At 42.8% G+C, this 16,809-nt stretch overlaps 1 protein-coding gene across 2 annotated transcripts; it reads left to right on the top strand.

Annotated features, from left to right (window-relative positions):
- The first annotated feature begins 3,385 nt into the window (after window positions 1-3,385).
- Window positions 3,386-13,824, top strand: SSR1 (signal sequence receptor subunit 1). 2 transcript variants are annotated; one of them, XM_072152536.1, is made up of 9 exons: window positions 3,386-3,647; window positions 5,113-5,225; window positions 6,005-6,098; window positions 8,728-8,990; window positions 9,335-9,411; window positions 9,842-9,920; window positions 10,938-11,031; window positions 11,210-11,224; window positions 12,981-13,824. In XM_072152536.1, the coding sequence occupies exons 1-9, from the start codon at window positions 3,575-3,577 to the stop codon at window positions 13,046-13,048; spliced, it is 876 nt and encodes a 291-aa protein (XP_072008637.1). In that variant the 5' UTR covers window positions 3,386-3,574; the 3' UTR covers window positions 13,049-13,824. The 2 variants fall into 2 exon arrangements, with proteins under 2 accessions (XP_072008637.1, XP_072008638.1); XM_072152537.1 differs by lacking the exon at window positions 11,210-11,224 and having other exon boundaries at window positions 3,388-3,647.
- The last annotated feature ends 2,985 nt before the right edge of the window (window positions 13,825-16,809 follow it).

The raw sequence follows: 16,809 nt of genomic DNA, 5'->3' as shown, positions 1-16,809 counted from the left end.
CCCTGGATAACAAATGTAATAAGATTACCACAGTCACAGTCCCTGGTTTATCATGCCTGATTTCCTTTAAAGGCCAACCTGAAATACCTGAGGTTGCAGGCTCCAAACTTGGCCTGCAGTAGGCTTAGCTCCAGATGGCAGGCCATAAAGAGGTATTCCCAAGAAAACAAGTCTCTTAAAAATTCTCAGAAAAACAAAATAACACATTCACTAATTCACCGATATTAACAAAAATACAGCATTTCACAGATAGAGACAGGTTGGAATTATATCAGTCCTGCTGTACACAATTTCAGTTGCCCCTGGTTTCCAACCCTGTATCTTCTGACTTTAGGGTCGGCAGACATCTTATCTGATTCTGTGGAGCTGAGCTCTTCATTGCTCTCTGCCTCTAGCACTTCCCCACTGCATTCCAGAACAAGCTCTCACCGATACACACACACACACAGACACACACACACACACTCACACACTGAGGTCCTGCTGGCAGCAGTGTGAGGAGTGTAAAGCTTCAAACAGATAAGTTCTTTATACAGGGGTAGAGGGGCACATCAAATTGGATAGTGTGAGAGCAGTGCTGACTGTGTCATTGTGTGTAATATGCATCTCATGGATCTCATCATATGTCATGTGTCTTATCTCTCTTTCTATGTGTCAGATACTAGTAGAATGTTAAAAAACGAATGTCGGTTTTCCGTATTTTCAGAATTGACTATTTTGGGGATACTGCTTTGAATGAAATTTTACATATTTAACATCAACCCCCCCTATATAATCAACCCATTTTTAAGTCTGCACCCCTCAGAAACAGCTTTTAGGAAGATCGTTAACCCCTTGAGATCTTCATAGTAATTGAATCAAAATGGAGGTGAAATTTAGAATGGTCAAATTTTGCCGGTTATACGTTCATTTAGCCATAAAATTTACACATTTCCAAAAAATAAGAGAAAGCCCACCTTACAATTTGTTATACAATTTCTCCCGAGTACAGAGACCCCCCACATGTGGCCGTTACTTGTTTTATGGGCGCACGGCGAGGCGCAGAAGGGAAGGAGTGCCCTGCAGCTGCCAGGATTTTATTTTCCTCATTGGGGTCATGTGACGGCATTTTTTTTCCAGTGTTACCATTTTGGGGTTGGTATCCCCTATTGTTGGGAATTTAGGAACTTTTTTTTTGAGGGCAGGAGAAATCATGTTATCACTAACACTAATAATCATGTTATCTTTATTCTATGGGTCAATACGATTACGGGGATACCAGACTTGAATAACGCGACGCTAGCGCACAGGGGGCGGGGCTCAAGCCGATCGCATATGCGTTTCCAGAGAAACGCATGCGATTGGGTTATCACCCCTCTGAGACCTCAAGACTCATTATCATAATGTTAGAAGTTTATTTTAAAAGACAAAAGGCCATGGATAACAAATATACAGTCAGTCCCCGCTTTTCGTAGAAGATAGGTTGTGCAGGTTTGTTCTTTAGTTGAATTTGTATGCAAGTTGGAACTGTATACTTTATAATTATAGCTCCAGGCAAAATATTTTGGGTCTCTATGACTATTGGATTTTAAAAATGTTGGATTGTCATAAGAACCAGGATTAACAATAAATCTTCATTACAGACACCTGTGATAACTGTTACAGCTGTTTATTGTAGCCTAGGGCTAAAGTACAGTAAATTACTAAAATCCAGAGGGTCATTTGTAACTAGGGGTTGTCTGTAAGTCGGGTGTTCTTAAGAAGGGGACCGCCTGTAATAAGATTACCAGGCACACTGCCCGGATCTATGGCCGCGGTCTCACGTTCCGCTAGGCGTCTGTTCATAACGCGACACTAGCGCACAGGGGGGCAGTACTCGGCCTGATTGCACATACATTTCCAGGGAAACGCATGCAATTGATAAGCCGATCGCATGCATTTCCCTGGAAACACATGTGCGTTTGGGCCGAGGACCCCCCCTGGGTGCTAGTGTCGCGTTATGAACAGACGCCTAGCAGAACGTGTGACCAAGGCCTATAAGTAAGTGTACCTGGTTCATAATGCTCGATTTTCATAGTAGATTTTCTTTAAAATGACCTCCAAATAATATCCATGTGCCACTAATAGTCATGTGTCTTCTCAAAATGTCTCAATGAGGGTTGTATGAGGGCTCAGCGCCATGCTGGGTGATTGGCAGATTCAACATTTGGTGTTCATGAATGAGAGAAGGTTCACCCTGAGCACAATGATGAAGGCAATGATGCTATGGACTGGCCTGCTGGGACATCACATCTTGTCCATGCACCAATACCACGTTGCATCAGAGAGTATTCAGGATTTGACTGCGGTTTTAATCCATGTTTGTCTACATTCACATGACATTGTGCCCGCCATACCATAGCACGGTGGGCACATGTCGGCACCCGGGAGAGAAGGGGGGGTGAGCGCTCCATGGTGATGTATGGTGCACAGCGCCGTATTACTGGGAAAGATAGGAAATGCCCTATCCTTCTCCCGGCTATGGAACGGTACAGTGCCGCACACTACAGCGCCGTGCGTCCATTGGTGTCTGGGGGGCACATCCAGTGCCTCAGAAGCTGCTGTTGTAGGGAGGTCGTACAGGGACATGGAGGACACACACTACTGAGCCTCATTTCTTTGTGTACAGACATTTCCACAGAAGTTGGTTAGAGCTAAAATGCGATTTTCCAAATCCAAACATCAATGGGATATTACTTATCACAGGTCATTTATGTTGTATTGCTTGCAATGCATTCCACCGTGTAATGGATGAAGAATTCCATGTGGAATATTTCCTTCATTGAGATTTTAATGGTGTTTCAGTGTTCCCTTTATTTTTCGGATGAGCGTAGGAGGCTGAACGGTTTTAGAAGAGCCTCCTATTCATTATTGTTACCCCTATAGTGGACTACATCTGATACTACAGCATCTCCATTGCTCTCAAGGATCATTAGTGGATGTGATATGATGGCTGTAGGTAAGTGAGAGGTAAATACACGGCAACACTACACTGACTTATGCTGCAGAGAAAGTACATAGCAACCTGGCAGGAGACTACTGTAGTTCCTCAAGTGGCCGCTAGGAATGAGATGTGACGTCTACTTTGTGGTTGCTGCTGCCTTTCCTGTTATATGACCTGCGCGCTGTCCTCCACCAACCATACAAGTAACGTGCGACACATCATCAAACAACATGGCTCCAGCCGCAGCTCCGGCCTCTCACCACCCGTGCCTGGAGCACTACTACTACGTCCACAGCAAGTCACCAGAGGCGCTCGTCTCTCATTGGCTGGCGAGTGAGTAACATGTATAGTCCACGCCCTCTCATTACAGCGCACGCACGGCTTCGTCCCCTGGATCAGGCAGCCACGTCCGCTTCCCCCCGGGCCGGAAGGGGCGGGCCGTGTGAGTCCTCCTCCTTACGCCCCTCCCTCACAATTCTGGAGGATACGTATCACGTCGCCATTGAGTGAAGGGGCCTGATAATAGAGTAAGAGGCGGCGGCGTCAGGAAGACCCTCCACCTCCTCTGCTTCTCTTTGGATTCGACCGCTCCGACGTGCACCGGACTTCGACATGACCTCGCTCCGCAATCTGTTGTTCTTACTGCTCCTGGCCTTCCCGGTCACCCTGCTGAGCAGCGGCAGAGGTAGGCTCGTGTTATGTCCCCAGTCTGCGGGCGTGTGTGTGTATATGTGACTGCTGGCAGCTCCGTACTGTGCTCTGCCTTATTCTGCATCGCAGGGAGTGTGTAGACGCATGCTGTGTGTACAGGGCCTATGGCTGACGTGTCACTGCGTCCAGCTCATTCATTCTACGGCTCCTCCCCATACACTGCTCTATGGACTGTGCAATATGGCCATCAGTTACCTGGTACACCATGGACCATACAGCTGGCACTTGCCTGGCCACCGTGGGGCCGCGCTGTACGGCGGCCACTTGCCTGGCCACCGTGGGGCCGCGCTGTACGGCGGCCACTTGCCTGGCCACCGTGGGGCCGCGCTGTACGGCGGCCACTTGCCTGGCCACCGTGGGGCCGCGCTGTACCCTGTGTCCATTAAACTTAATTTATCCTGAACTGAAGGAGGTTGTTCTATGTCCCCTACAACCCAGACCACTATCTGACATGTCTTGAAACCATGGTTGTATGTAGTAGATGCTTGGTAGCCACTTGCATATGGGGGACGTATATATACGGTCATCATATACAACGTATATATATCCCCCATAGGACGGCGCTGTGGCTCCATTGCAGTCTCTTTCCCCTCAATATGGTGCCATGCGCCATGTTTCTCTGTGGAGAGGGGTGGGTTGAGCAGTGCCCGGGCACCCACATGTGCCTGCTGTGCTATGGTACGGCGTTTACGCTGTCTGTAACTGTAGCCTCAGAGGGTCCTTAGAACAGCGGATGGACATTTTCACGGTGACCATTTATCTGCATCTGTTCTTATCTATAGGATCCACCACTCTGGTTAATGGAATAAAATATATTTCATTAACATATGACACAGGTTTGACTGATGTAAATGTGAAAACTTGCTTCTCCCCTTTATCGTTAAAGGGGTCTACTGGACACATGGGGGGAGATTTATCAGACGTGTTTGAGAGCAGAACTGTTATAGTTGCCCATGAAAACCAAGTAGAGCTCAGTTTTCATTTTCCAAAAGCTGTTTATAAAACTAAAGCTGAACTCTGTATCTCTGCAATATTTGTATGTCCCATGCCAGATCTAGTTCTGATGAGGGATGTGTACCAAGCCTAACCCAAAACTTTATGGAGGCCTCATTTGTTGCCTCTGTTATATGAAAAATGGGATTAGAGACTATTGTAACTTGCTGTGTTCTTGGTGGCACACACTCTGCATTGCTGGCATCATACATTCAGAGTATTTATTCAACTAACATTTCTCCTCCTGGCAATGCTGATAAGTTTTAATTTTTTGGATGCCCTTCAATTGGTACACAGCAGGTGATCACTCCAAATTTGATACATTTTGGCATTCTAACTTTAAAATGTTATTTCAACTGTATGATTCTGGTTTAAGAACTTCATGTAAAATATCAGCTCTGGATTGTTTGCTGAAACACTTTTTGTTTTAAATGATTTTATTAAAGGTCCCTTGGTTGCTGCCCAAGATGCAACAGAAGATGAAGAAGCAATTGAAGACTCTGTAGTAGAAGATGACGATGATGAGGCTGAAGTAGAAGAAGATGAATCAACTGACCTGGTAAGTGTGTACTTTGTAGTCTATGGCTGACTGCCATGTCTGTAATGTGACCAAGCTTCCATTCAAAAGAGTTTCCAGCTCTGTGATTCATTTCTCTTTTTGTTCCCTTATTATTTCAAAGAATATAAAACAAAATCATATGGGTCCTGGTAAGAATTCAGATTATAATTGTATTTGTTTTTCCAATGTAACAATTATCAGATAAAACATTTCCCAATGAAAATGCATTCTGATGTGCATAGCTTCCTATAGAGCAGGAGGAGCCGATCAGATTGTTCATAATGACCTATCTGCAGGCAGCATTAGTTTTTCTCTTCACATTATGTCAAGTGTTATAAAAACCCCATTCACTTACAAAGGTGGCTGCCTGCATTCACTAGCATCACAAATGCTTTTTATAGTTATTTTGTACTTGCATGCAGCTTTGCTTTTTCTTTGTGACATTTTATTTTTGCTTCCCATTCATTAGTTAACTTCTACAAACCTAAAGATAATGTAGATAGAAAGTATAAATGTAAATGCAGCAGATGCCTAGGCTAGTTGGATGACCTGGATTCAAGGTTTCAGGACGGTGGAGGAGCTTAAAAATCATAAATGTTGAGCGAAGTGTAAGGATTTATTGCAAACATTTATAGATAATCTTTTGGCTTGTGATATAACATCATAATGTGTATCTTAGAATTTGCCAATGGTATGTATATGTATGTTTTAGAACATGGCCAAATACTTGATAACAATAGTTAAAACAAAGCTTTCTCCCTTTTATTTTCTTTTAACAGACAGAAGAAAAGGAGGAAGAAGATGATTTGAGTTCTGGTGAACCGAAGGCCTCTCCCAATGCTGACACGACAATTCTGTTTGTTAAAGGCGAAGGTAATTCAGCTTTATCTATGGTTTGTACAGTAACTACTTCAAATATAGGAGTTATCCCAAAAATATTAGGAGGCACTAAGAAGAGCAGTGGCCCCACTCTAGTAGTACTTGCTCAGTATCATTGAGGAGCAGAGGAGGTGCTTATTCCCCTTGGCTCTTTTACTGTAAACAGAATGGCAGCTCCTTAGAAGAATGTTTTAATTATGTGCTGAATTTCACGAGTGTAGTACTCTGTAATGTATAAGCCCTTTAACCCCTTAACGCTCTGCGCCGTAGCTCTACGGCGCAGAGGTATAAGGGATGTATGAAGAGGGCTCACGGGCTGAGTCCTCTTCATACAAAGGTGGGGTTTTTTGCATAATGCATAAAACCCCCACCGCTAATAACCGCGGTCGGTGCTAGCCAGTGGCTCATTGTAATGAATGAGCTGCAAAAATGCCATATATTGCAATACAGAAGTATTGCAGTATATGGTAGCAGCGATATGACCATCTAGGGTTAATGTACCCTAGATGGTCTAAAAGATAGTGAAAAAAAAAGAAAAAAAAAAGTTTAAAAAATAAAAAAAATTAATAAAATATTAAAAATTCAAATCACCCCCCTTTCCCTAGAACTGATATAAAACATAATAAACAGTAAAAATCACAAACATATTAGGTATCACCGCGTCCCAAAATGCCCGGTCTATCAAAATATAAAAACGGTTACGGCCGGCGGTGACCTCCGAGGCGGGAAATGGCGCCCAAATGTCCGAAATGCGACTTTTACACCTTTTTACATAACATAAAAAATGATCAAAATGTCGCACAGACCTCAAAATGGTATCAATGAAAACGTCGCTTCATTTCGCAAAAAATGACCCCTCACACATCTCCGTGCGCCAAAGTATGAAAAAGTTATTAGCGTCAGAAGATGGCAAAAAAATTTTTTTCTTTTTTGTACACATTCGTTTAATTTTTGAAAATGTATTAAAACACAATAAAACCTATATAAATTTGGTATCACCACGATCGCACCGAACCAAAGAATAAAGTAGGCGTGTTATTTGGAGCGAAGAGTGAAAGTCGTAAAAACTGAGCCCACAAGAACGTGACGTTTTTTTTTTTTTTTTCAATTTTTCCACATTTGGAATTTTTTTTCAGCTTCGCAGTACACGGCATGTTAAAATAAATAACATTACAGGAAAGTAAAATTTGTTACGCACAAAATAAGCCCTCACACAGGTCTGTACACGGAAAAAGTTATGGATTTTTGAAGTTTGAGAGCGAGAAATGAGCCGAAAAACCCTCCGTCCTTAAAGGGGTATTCTCGTCTCGGCATTCACATTCAGTTTCATTAATCTTCCATATATAAACATTTCTTCAATTGGATGTTATTAAAAAAAATGTTTCTGTGTGAAGATAATTTCCCATAAACATAGCCATATTGTCCCTTAGAAACGAGATAGCTTCCTCGGTTACGACCACGTCACATTTAGGCAGCAGTGGCCAGACATGTACTATTGAGCCCTGCCTGACCACCTGGCTTCAGCGATCATCACTACAGGACGGCTGTGGGACATGTAGTAATTCTCAGATATTTCATATACAAAGACTTTTTGTTTATTTGTGCAATCCCTTCAGCAGAGGTGGCCGTATCCGAGGAAGCTATCTCGTTTCTAAGGGACCATATCACTACATTTATGGAAAATTATCTTCACACAGGAACATTTTTTTTAATAACATCTAATTGAAGAAATGTTTATTAATGGCAGATTAATCAAACTGAATGTGAATGCCCAGACGAGAATACCCCTTTAAGGGGTTAATGACTTAAATAGTAACTTATAATTGTAATATAAAAGGTTTGTTTGCTTTATGTAATATTTGTACTGGTGGTCATTAGTAGTCTATTTCATTGGTGGTGGTGAGGTGACTAAGCAGTTAATTATTAAGCATTACCGTATTTTCCGGACTATAAGGCGCACATAAAAGCCTTGGATTTCCTTGGAAATCCAAAGTGCGCCTTATAGTCCGGTGCGCCCTATATGAGAGCAGCGGACCATACTTACAAAGGTCCCCGGAGACAGCAGATCTCCAGCGGGAACTGCAGACCACGCGGCACAAACAACTTCTGCTGCGTCGGTCTGCAGTTCCCGCTGGAGATCTGCTGTCTCCGGTAGCGGGGACCTTTGTAAGTATGGTCCGCTGCCCTCCTCCACATTCCCCGCTCACCTTCCCCGCGTCTCGCCGGGTCTCGTCTTCGGGTCGCGTCGCGTCTCTTCTCGTCAGGTCTCCGCTCCGCCCCCGGACCTCCGCCACGCCCCCGGACCCTGCGCCTTATAGTCCGATGCGCCTTATATATGGAATTATTCCATATATAAGGCGCATCGGACTGATGCGCCTTATATTCCGGTGCGCCTAATGGCCCGGAAAATACGGTAATCTTTTATTTAATTATGGCATTGATTATGCAAGATAAAACAGAAAATGTTTTTGACTTTTGTAGTGGCATGTGTTGGCTGTGTAACACTGCAAGCATCTTGTCGCCATGGGATGGGCTTCCCCTTACTTAGGGAAAGGAGAAATGGCGTGTGATTCTCTGTAACCTATTCTAACCTATTGATACAGTGCTATTTCTCTCTTTGTAGATTTCCCAGCTAATGATATTGTCAAGTTCCTTGTTGGCTTCACTAACAAGGGTACTGAAGACTTCATTGTGGAATCCCTTGATGCATCGTTCCGATACCCACAAGACTACCAGTTCTACATCCAGAATTTCACAGCTCTTCCTTTAAGCACAGTCGTTCCTCCTCAGAGGCAGGCCACCTTTGAATACTCTTTTATCCCTGCTGAACCAATGGGGGGACGTCCTTTTGGCCTGGTCATCAATTTGAACTATAAGGATGCAAGTGTAAGTTTTTTCATTCTGTTTATAAAGTGTTACAATATAACTGGGAGTATCAGTAATGAAATATAGCGTCACCAAAACAAGTGAGACCCTGTGCTGCGCTAGTCTGCAATCAGAAAACCTAATGTGAGGGCAAAGTGGAAGGAATATAGATCATGCACACAAATGAATTGGATATTAAATCCTGAAAAAGCATCTAGGTCGCAGGTCTCCAGTATATAGTCTGATTCCATGTTGTTTTTTCATACAAGTGAAAAACTTTTTTTTTTTTTTTTTTTTTTTGTAACCTATCTGACCCTAAAAAAGGAATCCTGAGGTTTTCTAACTTTAGTTTTTTTTAAATACAGGGCAATACTTTCCAGGATGCTGTATTCAATCAGACTGTGACTATAATTGAAAAGGAAGATGGCCTGGATGGAGAGACGTAAGTACAACAAAAAAAATAAATAAAAATGAAGTGTGAATGAATTACAAGCGCGAAGAAAGATGAATGGCTGCACCACAGTGAAAACTGCTGGAGACCCGGTTGATGGATCCCTATCAACTTTTAAAATTTTTACAAATGTAGCAAGCAAGAGGCTTTTTATTTTCTTACTGTTGTATGAAATGGAGTATCCTCCAGTGCAAAGGAATATATGTATATCCCTTTAGTTGGAACACTAAGAAATTATCTTTTTGGCTGATCCATTAGCTAATGTTACCTATTTTACACCAAATGATGCTTTGGAGATATGTAAAAAGGATAGGTGGAAAAAAAAGGTGGTTGTGTGTAGAATTGTATGTATTATCATTACAATACTTATTAGGTTTTTTTTTTTTAGTTAATTCTTATTATACCTTTTTTATTTTGAAAGCATCTTCATGTACCTGTTCCTCGGAGGTCTTGGGTTGCTTGTGGTTGTTGGTCTGCATCAGTTGTTGGAATCTAGAAAGGTAAGCACAAATGTTTGCTGTGCCATCTGTAGTCCCTGCTCCTAACCACGTTCAAGTCCGGCTCTCATGACTGGTGAGGGTTTCTGCAGGTCTTCCCTAGTCACAATTATGAAATCCGTAACTGCACCATAAGTGCTCATAGTCCTGATCAGCATACTGCTCCTACAATCTTGCAGGTCAGGTTTCTTGATGGAGACAGCCGAGAAATGGTCCAGAAAAAACTGAAAGCCATTTAGCTTGTATCATTCTCAGTAATGGCTTCTGTGATGAATAGTTGGAGATGCACCCAAACAGTAAAGAACTCTAAGGTCTTGGCCTACCAGATCTCTAAATGTCCCTCCTAGATGTTTTTTTTTTTCTAAATGCATATTTAAGTTAAAAAAAAAACTCTCCACTCTGCAGTCTTTGCCACTTACAATTTGCAACTTTAATTGTTTTGCTGTTTTCTGGGCACTTGTATTTGCCTATATGTTTACCAAACAATAGTAGGACTATTGTCTTTGCTATTTTTTTTTTTTTTCCCCACAAATACATGTTCAGTGGAGGCCATTATAGCCTACAGGGGACAGATGCATCTTTTTGGCATCCCAATCTGAACATGGGTTCCCTCAGAAATGCAACTGTGTATATATGGAGACAACATAAACATCAGCAGCTGCAAATCACTGGCTACTGTCAATGTTCACTCTTCCTAACCCTTTCAGCGGCGAGGGGGTGAACAGAAGGATGTGTACCACTGTATGAGCATACAGTTGGATACCTTGTAGCGCTCCATTCTATGGGTATGTTAGGAAACCCGTCAGAGCTCTGCTGCAGGCAGTAAACCTGTACAGTTCTGCAGGTGTACAGTATATCATTGGGATCATTACAATATTTTTCCCAGTACAATATCATTACTTACATTTTAACACAAATTAAAGGGTCACTAGGAGACCCCTTTTTAGCAATTGCCCACATATGCAGGCACCTGCGTAGCTGTGTGAATGTATGTAAACCCTTTCCTTTTCCTGTCTGCAGAGAAAGCGACCTGCCCAAAAGGTGGAGATGGGCACATCCAACCAAAATGATGTGGACATGAGCTGGATTCCTCCTGAGACATTGAGCCAAATCAGTATGTATTCTATAAAATTTGCCGTACAAGTATGTTAGTCTTTATTTTCCACTAATGTTGTTGACATTTGGAACAATACTGTCTTCTGTTTCTTACTTTATTATCTGTTCTGCTAAAGCTTTGTTCTCCACTTTAACATTTCTTGCTGTCTTTGTTTTTTGCTTCCGTGCGGCTTCAGTGCAAAGTAGACGAGGTGAGACTTCTTACATTTCTGAGTGAAAGTACAGTCATGTTTCTGCATAGGTCTTTTTGTACTACTGTATGTGGCTTGAGTTGTGTTATTTGCATGTGAACACGTGCTATTATAAGTCCTTGTATCATCAGTGTGTAATGTTTCTTAACCGTATTCTGTAAAAAATGGCCCTTTTGTCATCCTTATGTCATTTGTTTTTGTGGATCTGCAAAAAAGGGTAGTCTGGTGAATGTCATTAGCTTGTCCTGCATGCTGTATCAATATACTTCATGTCAACACCAAACAGACATTCAGTAAAAGTCAGCTTGGTGGTCTGAAAAGCAGAATTTTGAAAATGGAGAATTTTTCAGAATTTTCACCAATTTATTTTTTTTTTTTTAAGCCTGTACTCCCATCCACGGTGCAGCTACTCCACCCCCCCAGTAGCCTCCAACACTTTATGTGAATTAGCATTACATTTTAAAAGGGTTACACTTAATTTAAAAAAGGATACAGATTAATGTTATGACAGGAACTCCCTATGCGATCTACCTTGTTGGGTAGATACCTGAAGGTAGGTTTCCTTTAGGTGTTCTAAAGTTGTAACCACATAAAGTGACACGTTTCAGACTTGAAAAAGGGGCTGTCAGGAAGATGCCACATGAGCAAGTTGTTAAGGACCGTTTCTAATCTGATACTCATAGGCTACGTGCACACTGCCGTTGCCCGCCGCACCGTAGCACGGCGGGCACACTGCAGCACGCGGGGGAGAGGAGGAGGAGGTGAGCGCAGCTCGCCCCCGCCCCTCTCCATAGGAACATATGGGCCACGGCGCCGTAATACGGGAAAAGATAGGACATGTCCCATCTTTTCCCGGGCTAAGCAGCGGTACGGTGCCGCATGTGTGGGGGACGTATATCGGCCGTATATAGGTCCCCCATACATGTGTGTGAATGCAGCCTTAGGTGTAAGTTGTTCTGAGTTATATTGATGTACATGGCGTATTGCATGATTTGACTTCCCGTTGTGCTTCTAATGTTATTTAAAGAGAACCCGTCATGCAAAATAACCCCCCTAAACTAAATATATTTTCATAAACTGCCATTAGAGAGCATTGCCTCTATCCCTTTATTGTCCCTCTACATGCCTGTAAACCTAAGCAATGAGGTCCTAAAGCTGTATGCAAATGACCTGTGAAATGTCCAATGAAGCATTAGCATATTCAAGCTGTCCACTCTATTCATGAGTGGGAGGCACAGTCACACCCCCAGTGCATGACTGACAGCCTGTGTAATGATATGAGGCTGTATAATGATGGGCTTCCTGGTGCTGGCACCCCTGCAGCCTGTGTGTGCATAGGATAGATACAGCAGCTCCAGGCTGCAGCCATGTTACAGCAGAACATGTCAGATTCATGTGTAGCTGATGTCTGTGTCTCTGTATATTAGGAGGATGCAGCATGTCAGCAGATGCAGCACACACACTAGCCATGCTTTACTATACATTACACACAGACATGAGCAGGGGGAGGAGAGGGGAGGGGTAACAGGGGTGACATCACTGCCTCTGACCATGTGACCAGCCTCATTTATATGATAAAAAATAGATGATTTTACAATGAATAATGTATGAAATAACTAGATAAAGGCTGGGATGGGATCCTTGTGAGCTGCTCCAACAGGTAGTGGTGACAGGACAAGTGACACAGACCTGATGACAGATGTCCTTTAACTGTTGGGAAAGTATGTCAATCTAAATCATAACTTTTTTCTTTTAGACAAAGCTTCCCCAAGAAGATCTCCGCGTAAGCGAGCCCAGAAAAGATCAGCGGGATCTGATGAATAAACAGACTTTGGTCTTTCAGAAATCTGTCCACGATACAAGCCCCTCCTGTCCAGGATGGTTAAACCTGTGATTTCCATAATGGGAGATGAAGTGGGACTTGTAGTCTTGTGAAACATCCAAAATCATTGACTGCAATTTTTATCCCCCAAAAGGGACTTTTTTTTTTTTTTTTTTGTTTCCCCCTACCCCCTTTCCCCAGATAACCTAAAGCATCATGCATCACCCAGGAGAACTGTAACTCTACGAAGCATTGAAGTCCTAGGTTACACGAGGGCTTGTACAGTTTGACAGAAATGTGCCAGGACATAATTTTACATTTTTTGGGGGGGGAGAGGGCCTACATTTAGGTCCAGCGAAGCTGCCACGTTTGTAGGCTGTAGCCCTGCTCCTGTAAGTTCCAGTTTTCTGGGACCCGGTGAAGTAAACCAGTGTAGTTTGCTCCCAGTATAACATATCTTTGCTGGAGAAACAAAAGTGTTTAAGCTTTTTTTTTTTTTTTTTGCCCTGAATTTTCAGCTGGGTGTGAACTGTGCATAGACTTCTAGAAGTTTTGCGATGGATAATTTGTACTGGGAAATAATGGTTGGTGTGAATTATTATACAACGGGGTTTTTTAAAAGATTGGCAAATACAAATGGTTAAATAAAACCCAAGTGGGTGGGCAGAAACGTGCAGAAAACATAGCATACATTGTGTAAATGGAGAGAATTGCCATTGGAAAGTCTGTGTACAAAGAAATAAATTCTTAAATAAAGCTAAAACTCCATTTTTGTAAAGCTGCTTTTTTTGTTTTGTTTTTTGTTAAGCTTAATGACTCTTGTGTCTTTAACATGTTTGATTACCTTTGTGTCCTAAAGTGACTTTCCAGAATAATCTGTGTATAAATGATACCATTTCTGAACAATGTGACATTATTATACTGTTAGGCTACATGCACACAACCAAGTGCTCACAGGGTTGGGAACCCAGGTGTAGCACATAGCCAGGTGGAGAAGGGAGGGGAAGAGAGCCGAAATTATGGTTTGGTCAGAAATTAAGTCAAATCGATGAACATATTTTCCATTGAAAACAAAGGGAATGTGAAAATAATTGCTGTGGTATGGCTAGCACACAGCCAGAAAATACGGACATGTGCCGTACAATGTAGCTGGTGTGTAAATGAGTATGTTCGCTCCTTGAAAGTAGCCAGAACACTGAGTGACAAACGTGGCATTTCTGTTGCATTTTTTTCCATTGCGTTTTTGCATCCTTGTAAAACGCATCAGTTTAGTGTACTGACTTTTTGGGGCTTCCTCACTTGCATTTTTTTGTGTGTGCATTTTCACAATGTTTTTACATGCACAAACAGCTTGTAAAACAAGATCACTGCGTTCTTACAAACTTCATGAGGCACAGCTGCATGCAATTAACCCTCATGAGGCATGGCGTTTTTTTAAAACGCAAGCAAACATTTGAAAAACACATGCTTGTATGATGCGTTCGAAATCGCAACAAAAGCGCCACATGTGTCACCAGCCTAAGGTGGGCACTTTTACTGTGATCAGTGGGTAGTGACAAACCACCAATCCTACAAAATTCAAATGTTAAAGCATGCGTTTTGTAAACACAAGTGTTAACAGCTGTTTAATTAGGCAAATCTCTCTTCAGCTAAAAACGACATGTGACTGCACCCTGACAGATGCTGCTGTTAAATTGACTTAAGTAAAAACTTTTTTTGTAAAAGTAAAGTTAAAATACACATGAAAATGTTTTGGTATTTCCACCACTCCAAATAAAGTACCACAAAACTAAGAATATAAAAAGAATATTCATGGGAAAATCAATTTCAATATACAGGCAGTCCCCGGGTTACATACAAGATAGGGTCTGTAGGTTTATTCTTAAAGGGAACCTACCACCACGAATCTACCTATAAAGGTAGATCGGGTGGTAGGTGGATGTAAGGGACATGAGGAGAGCTCTTTTTAGAGCTAATCCTCACGTCCCCGCTAACTTTATGTAGACTTTATTCCCCTAATATGTAGATTTCGTTATGCGGCTACTGGGGCGTGGAGTAGCCGGCACGAGGCTACACAGCGCGGCTACTCCACGCCCCAGTAGCCACATTACTCCTCCTACCCGGTTGCTTGCGGCGCGCAGCTCCTCGTAGCTGCGCGCCCTCGTCCGACAAGCCGGCTACTGCGTATGCGCAGTAGCTCCGGCCTCGGAGCTGGGACTGCTCAGCCGTCGGCCGGCGTTCTGCACATGCGCAGAACACCATCATGACGGACGAGGGCGCGCAGCTACGAGGAGCTGCGCGCCGCACGCAACCAGGTAGGAGGAGTAATGTGGCTACTGGGGCGTGGAGTAGCCGCGCTGTGTAGCCTCGTGCCAGCTACTCCACGCCCCAGTAGCCGCATAACGAAATCTACATATTAGGGGAATAAAGTCTACATAAAGTTAGCGGGGACGTGAGGATTAGCTCTAAAAAGAGCTCTCCTCACGTCCCTTACATCCACCTACCACCCGATCTACCTTTATAGGTAGATTCGTGGTGGTAGGTTCTCTTTAAGTTGAATTTGTATGTAAGTCGGAACTGTATATTTTATCATTGTAAACCCAGCCAGAACTTTTTTGGTCTCTGTGACAATTGGGTTTTAAAAATGTTGGGTTGTGATAAGAATCAATATTAACACTAAAGCTTCATTACAGACACCTGTGATAACTGTTACAGCTGTTTATTGTAGCCTAGGACTAAAGTACAATAAATTACCAATATCCAGAGGTCCGTTTGTAACTAGGGGTCGTATGTAAGTCGAGTGTTCTTAAGTAGGGGACTGCCTGTATAAAGCATAATAAAATGTTTTTTATCATCTTGACAGTCTTCTCTGTTATCGGGGAAATAAAAACTCTCCATCCTATAGCAACATTATGCACACAGTTCCGTCCCCAGCATAGTGATCAGTCCGTGGCACAGCACTCCTTACATCGGTGATCAAGGAATAATGTGAAACCGGCCTTAGGACGGTGCCACACGCACTGCTTTGTCTGCATTTGAAAACGCAGACAAATCCGCGCCTACCCGCGTTTCCATAGAAAGTCGCCGCTTTGTTTGCGGTTTCAAATGCAGACAAAGCGGTGCGTGTGCAACCAGCCTTATAGCCAAGGAAAACCCAAAAGTCATTATCTCATAAAATTAGAATAATGAACCCAAAACGCCTGCAAAGGCTGGAAGACTGCTGACATGACAGATGTCCAAAAGGCAGTCATTGACATAATCCACAAAAGGCCATTACTAAAGAAGCTGCCTCTTCAGAACGCTGTGTCAAAGCATAATAATAAAAAGTTGAGTGTTAGGGAAAAAAAGTGCACAAGCAACCGGGCTGACTGCAACTTTTATAGGATTGTTAAGAAAAGACCATTCAAAAATGCTGTGCAACTTCGCAAGGAGTGGAGTTCTGCTGGATTTAGTGCTTCAGGAGCCATCACACACACGGACATATCCAGGACATGGGCTGCCAAGTGTCACATTCCAAATGGAAAGCCCCTCCTGACCAATGGAGAATACCAGAAGCGTCTTACCTGGGCCAAGGAGAAAAAGCATTGGACTGCTCAGTGGTCCAAGGTGTTGTTTTCCGTTAAAAGTAAATTTTGCATTTCATTTCAAGTCAAGGTTTAGTGTCTGGAGGAAGAGGCAAAATCCAAGCTGCTTGAGGTCTAGTGTGACGTTTCCACAATCGGTGATGGTTTTGGAAACATGTCATCTATAGGTCCACTGTGTT

The sequence above is a fragment of the Engystomops pustulosus genome, chromosome 5 (assembly GCF_040894005.1).
Source record: "Engystomops pustulosus chromosome 5, aEngPut4.maternal, whole genome shotgun sequence".
NCBI classification, from domain to species: domain Eukaryota; kingdom Metazoa; phylum Chordata; class Amphibia; order Anura; family Leptodactylidae; genus Engystomops; species Engystomops pustulosus.
Note: the sequence above shows the minus strand (reverse complement) of the source record. Positions and strands in the feature narration are given on the sequence as shown.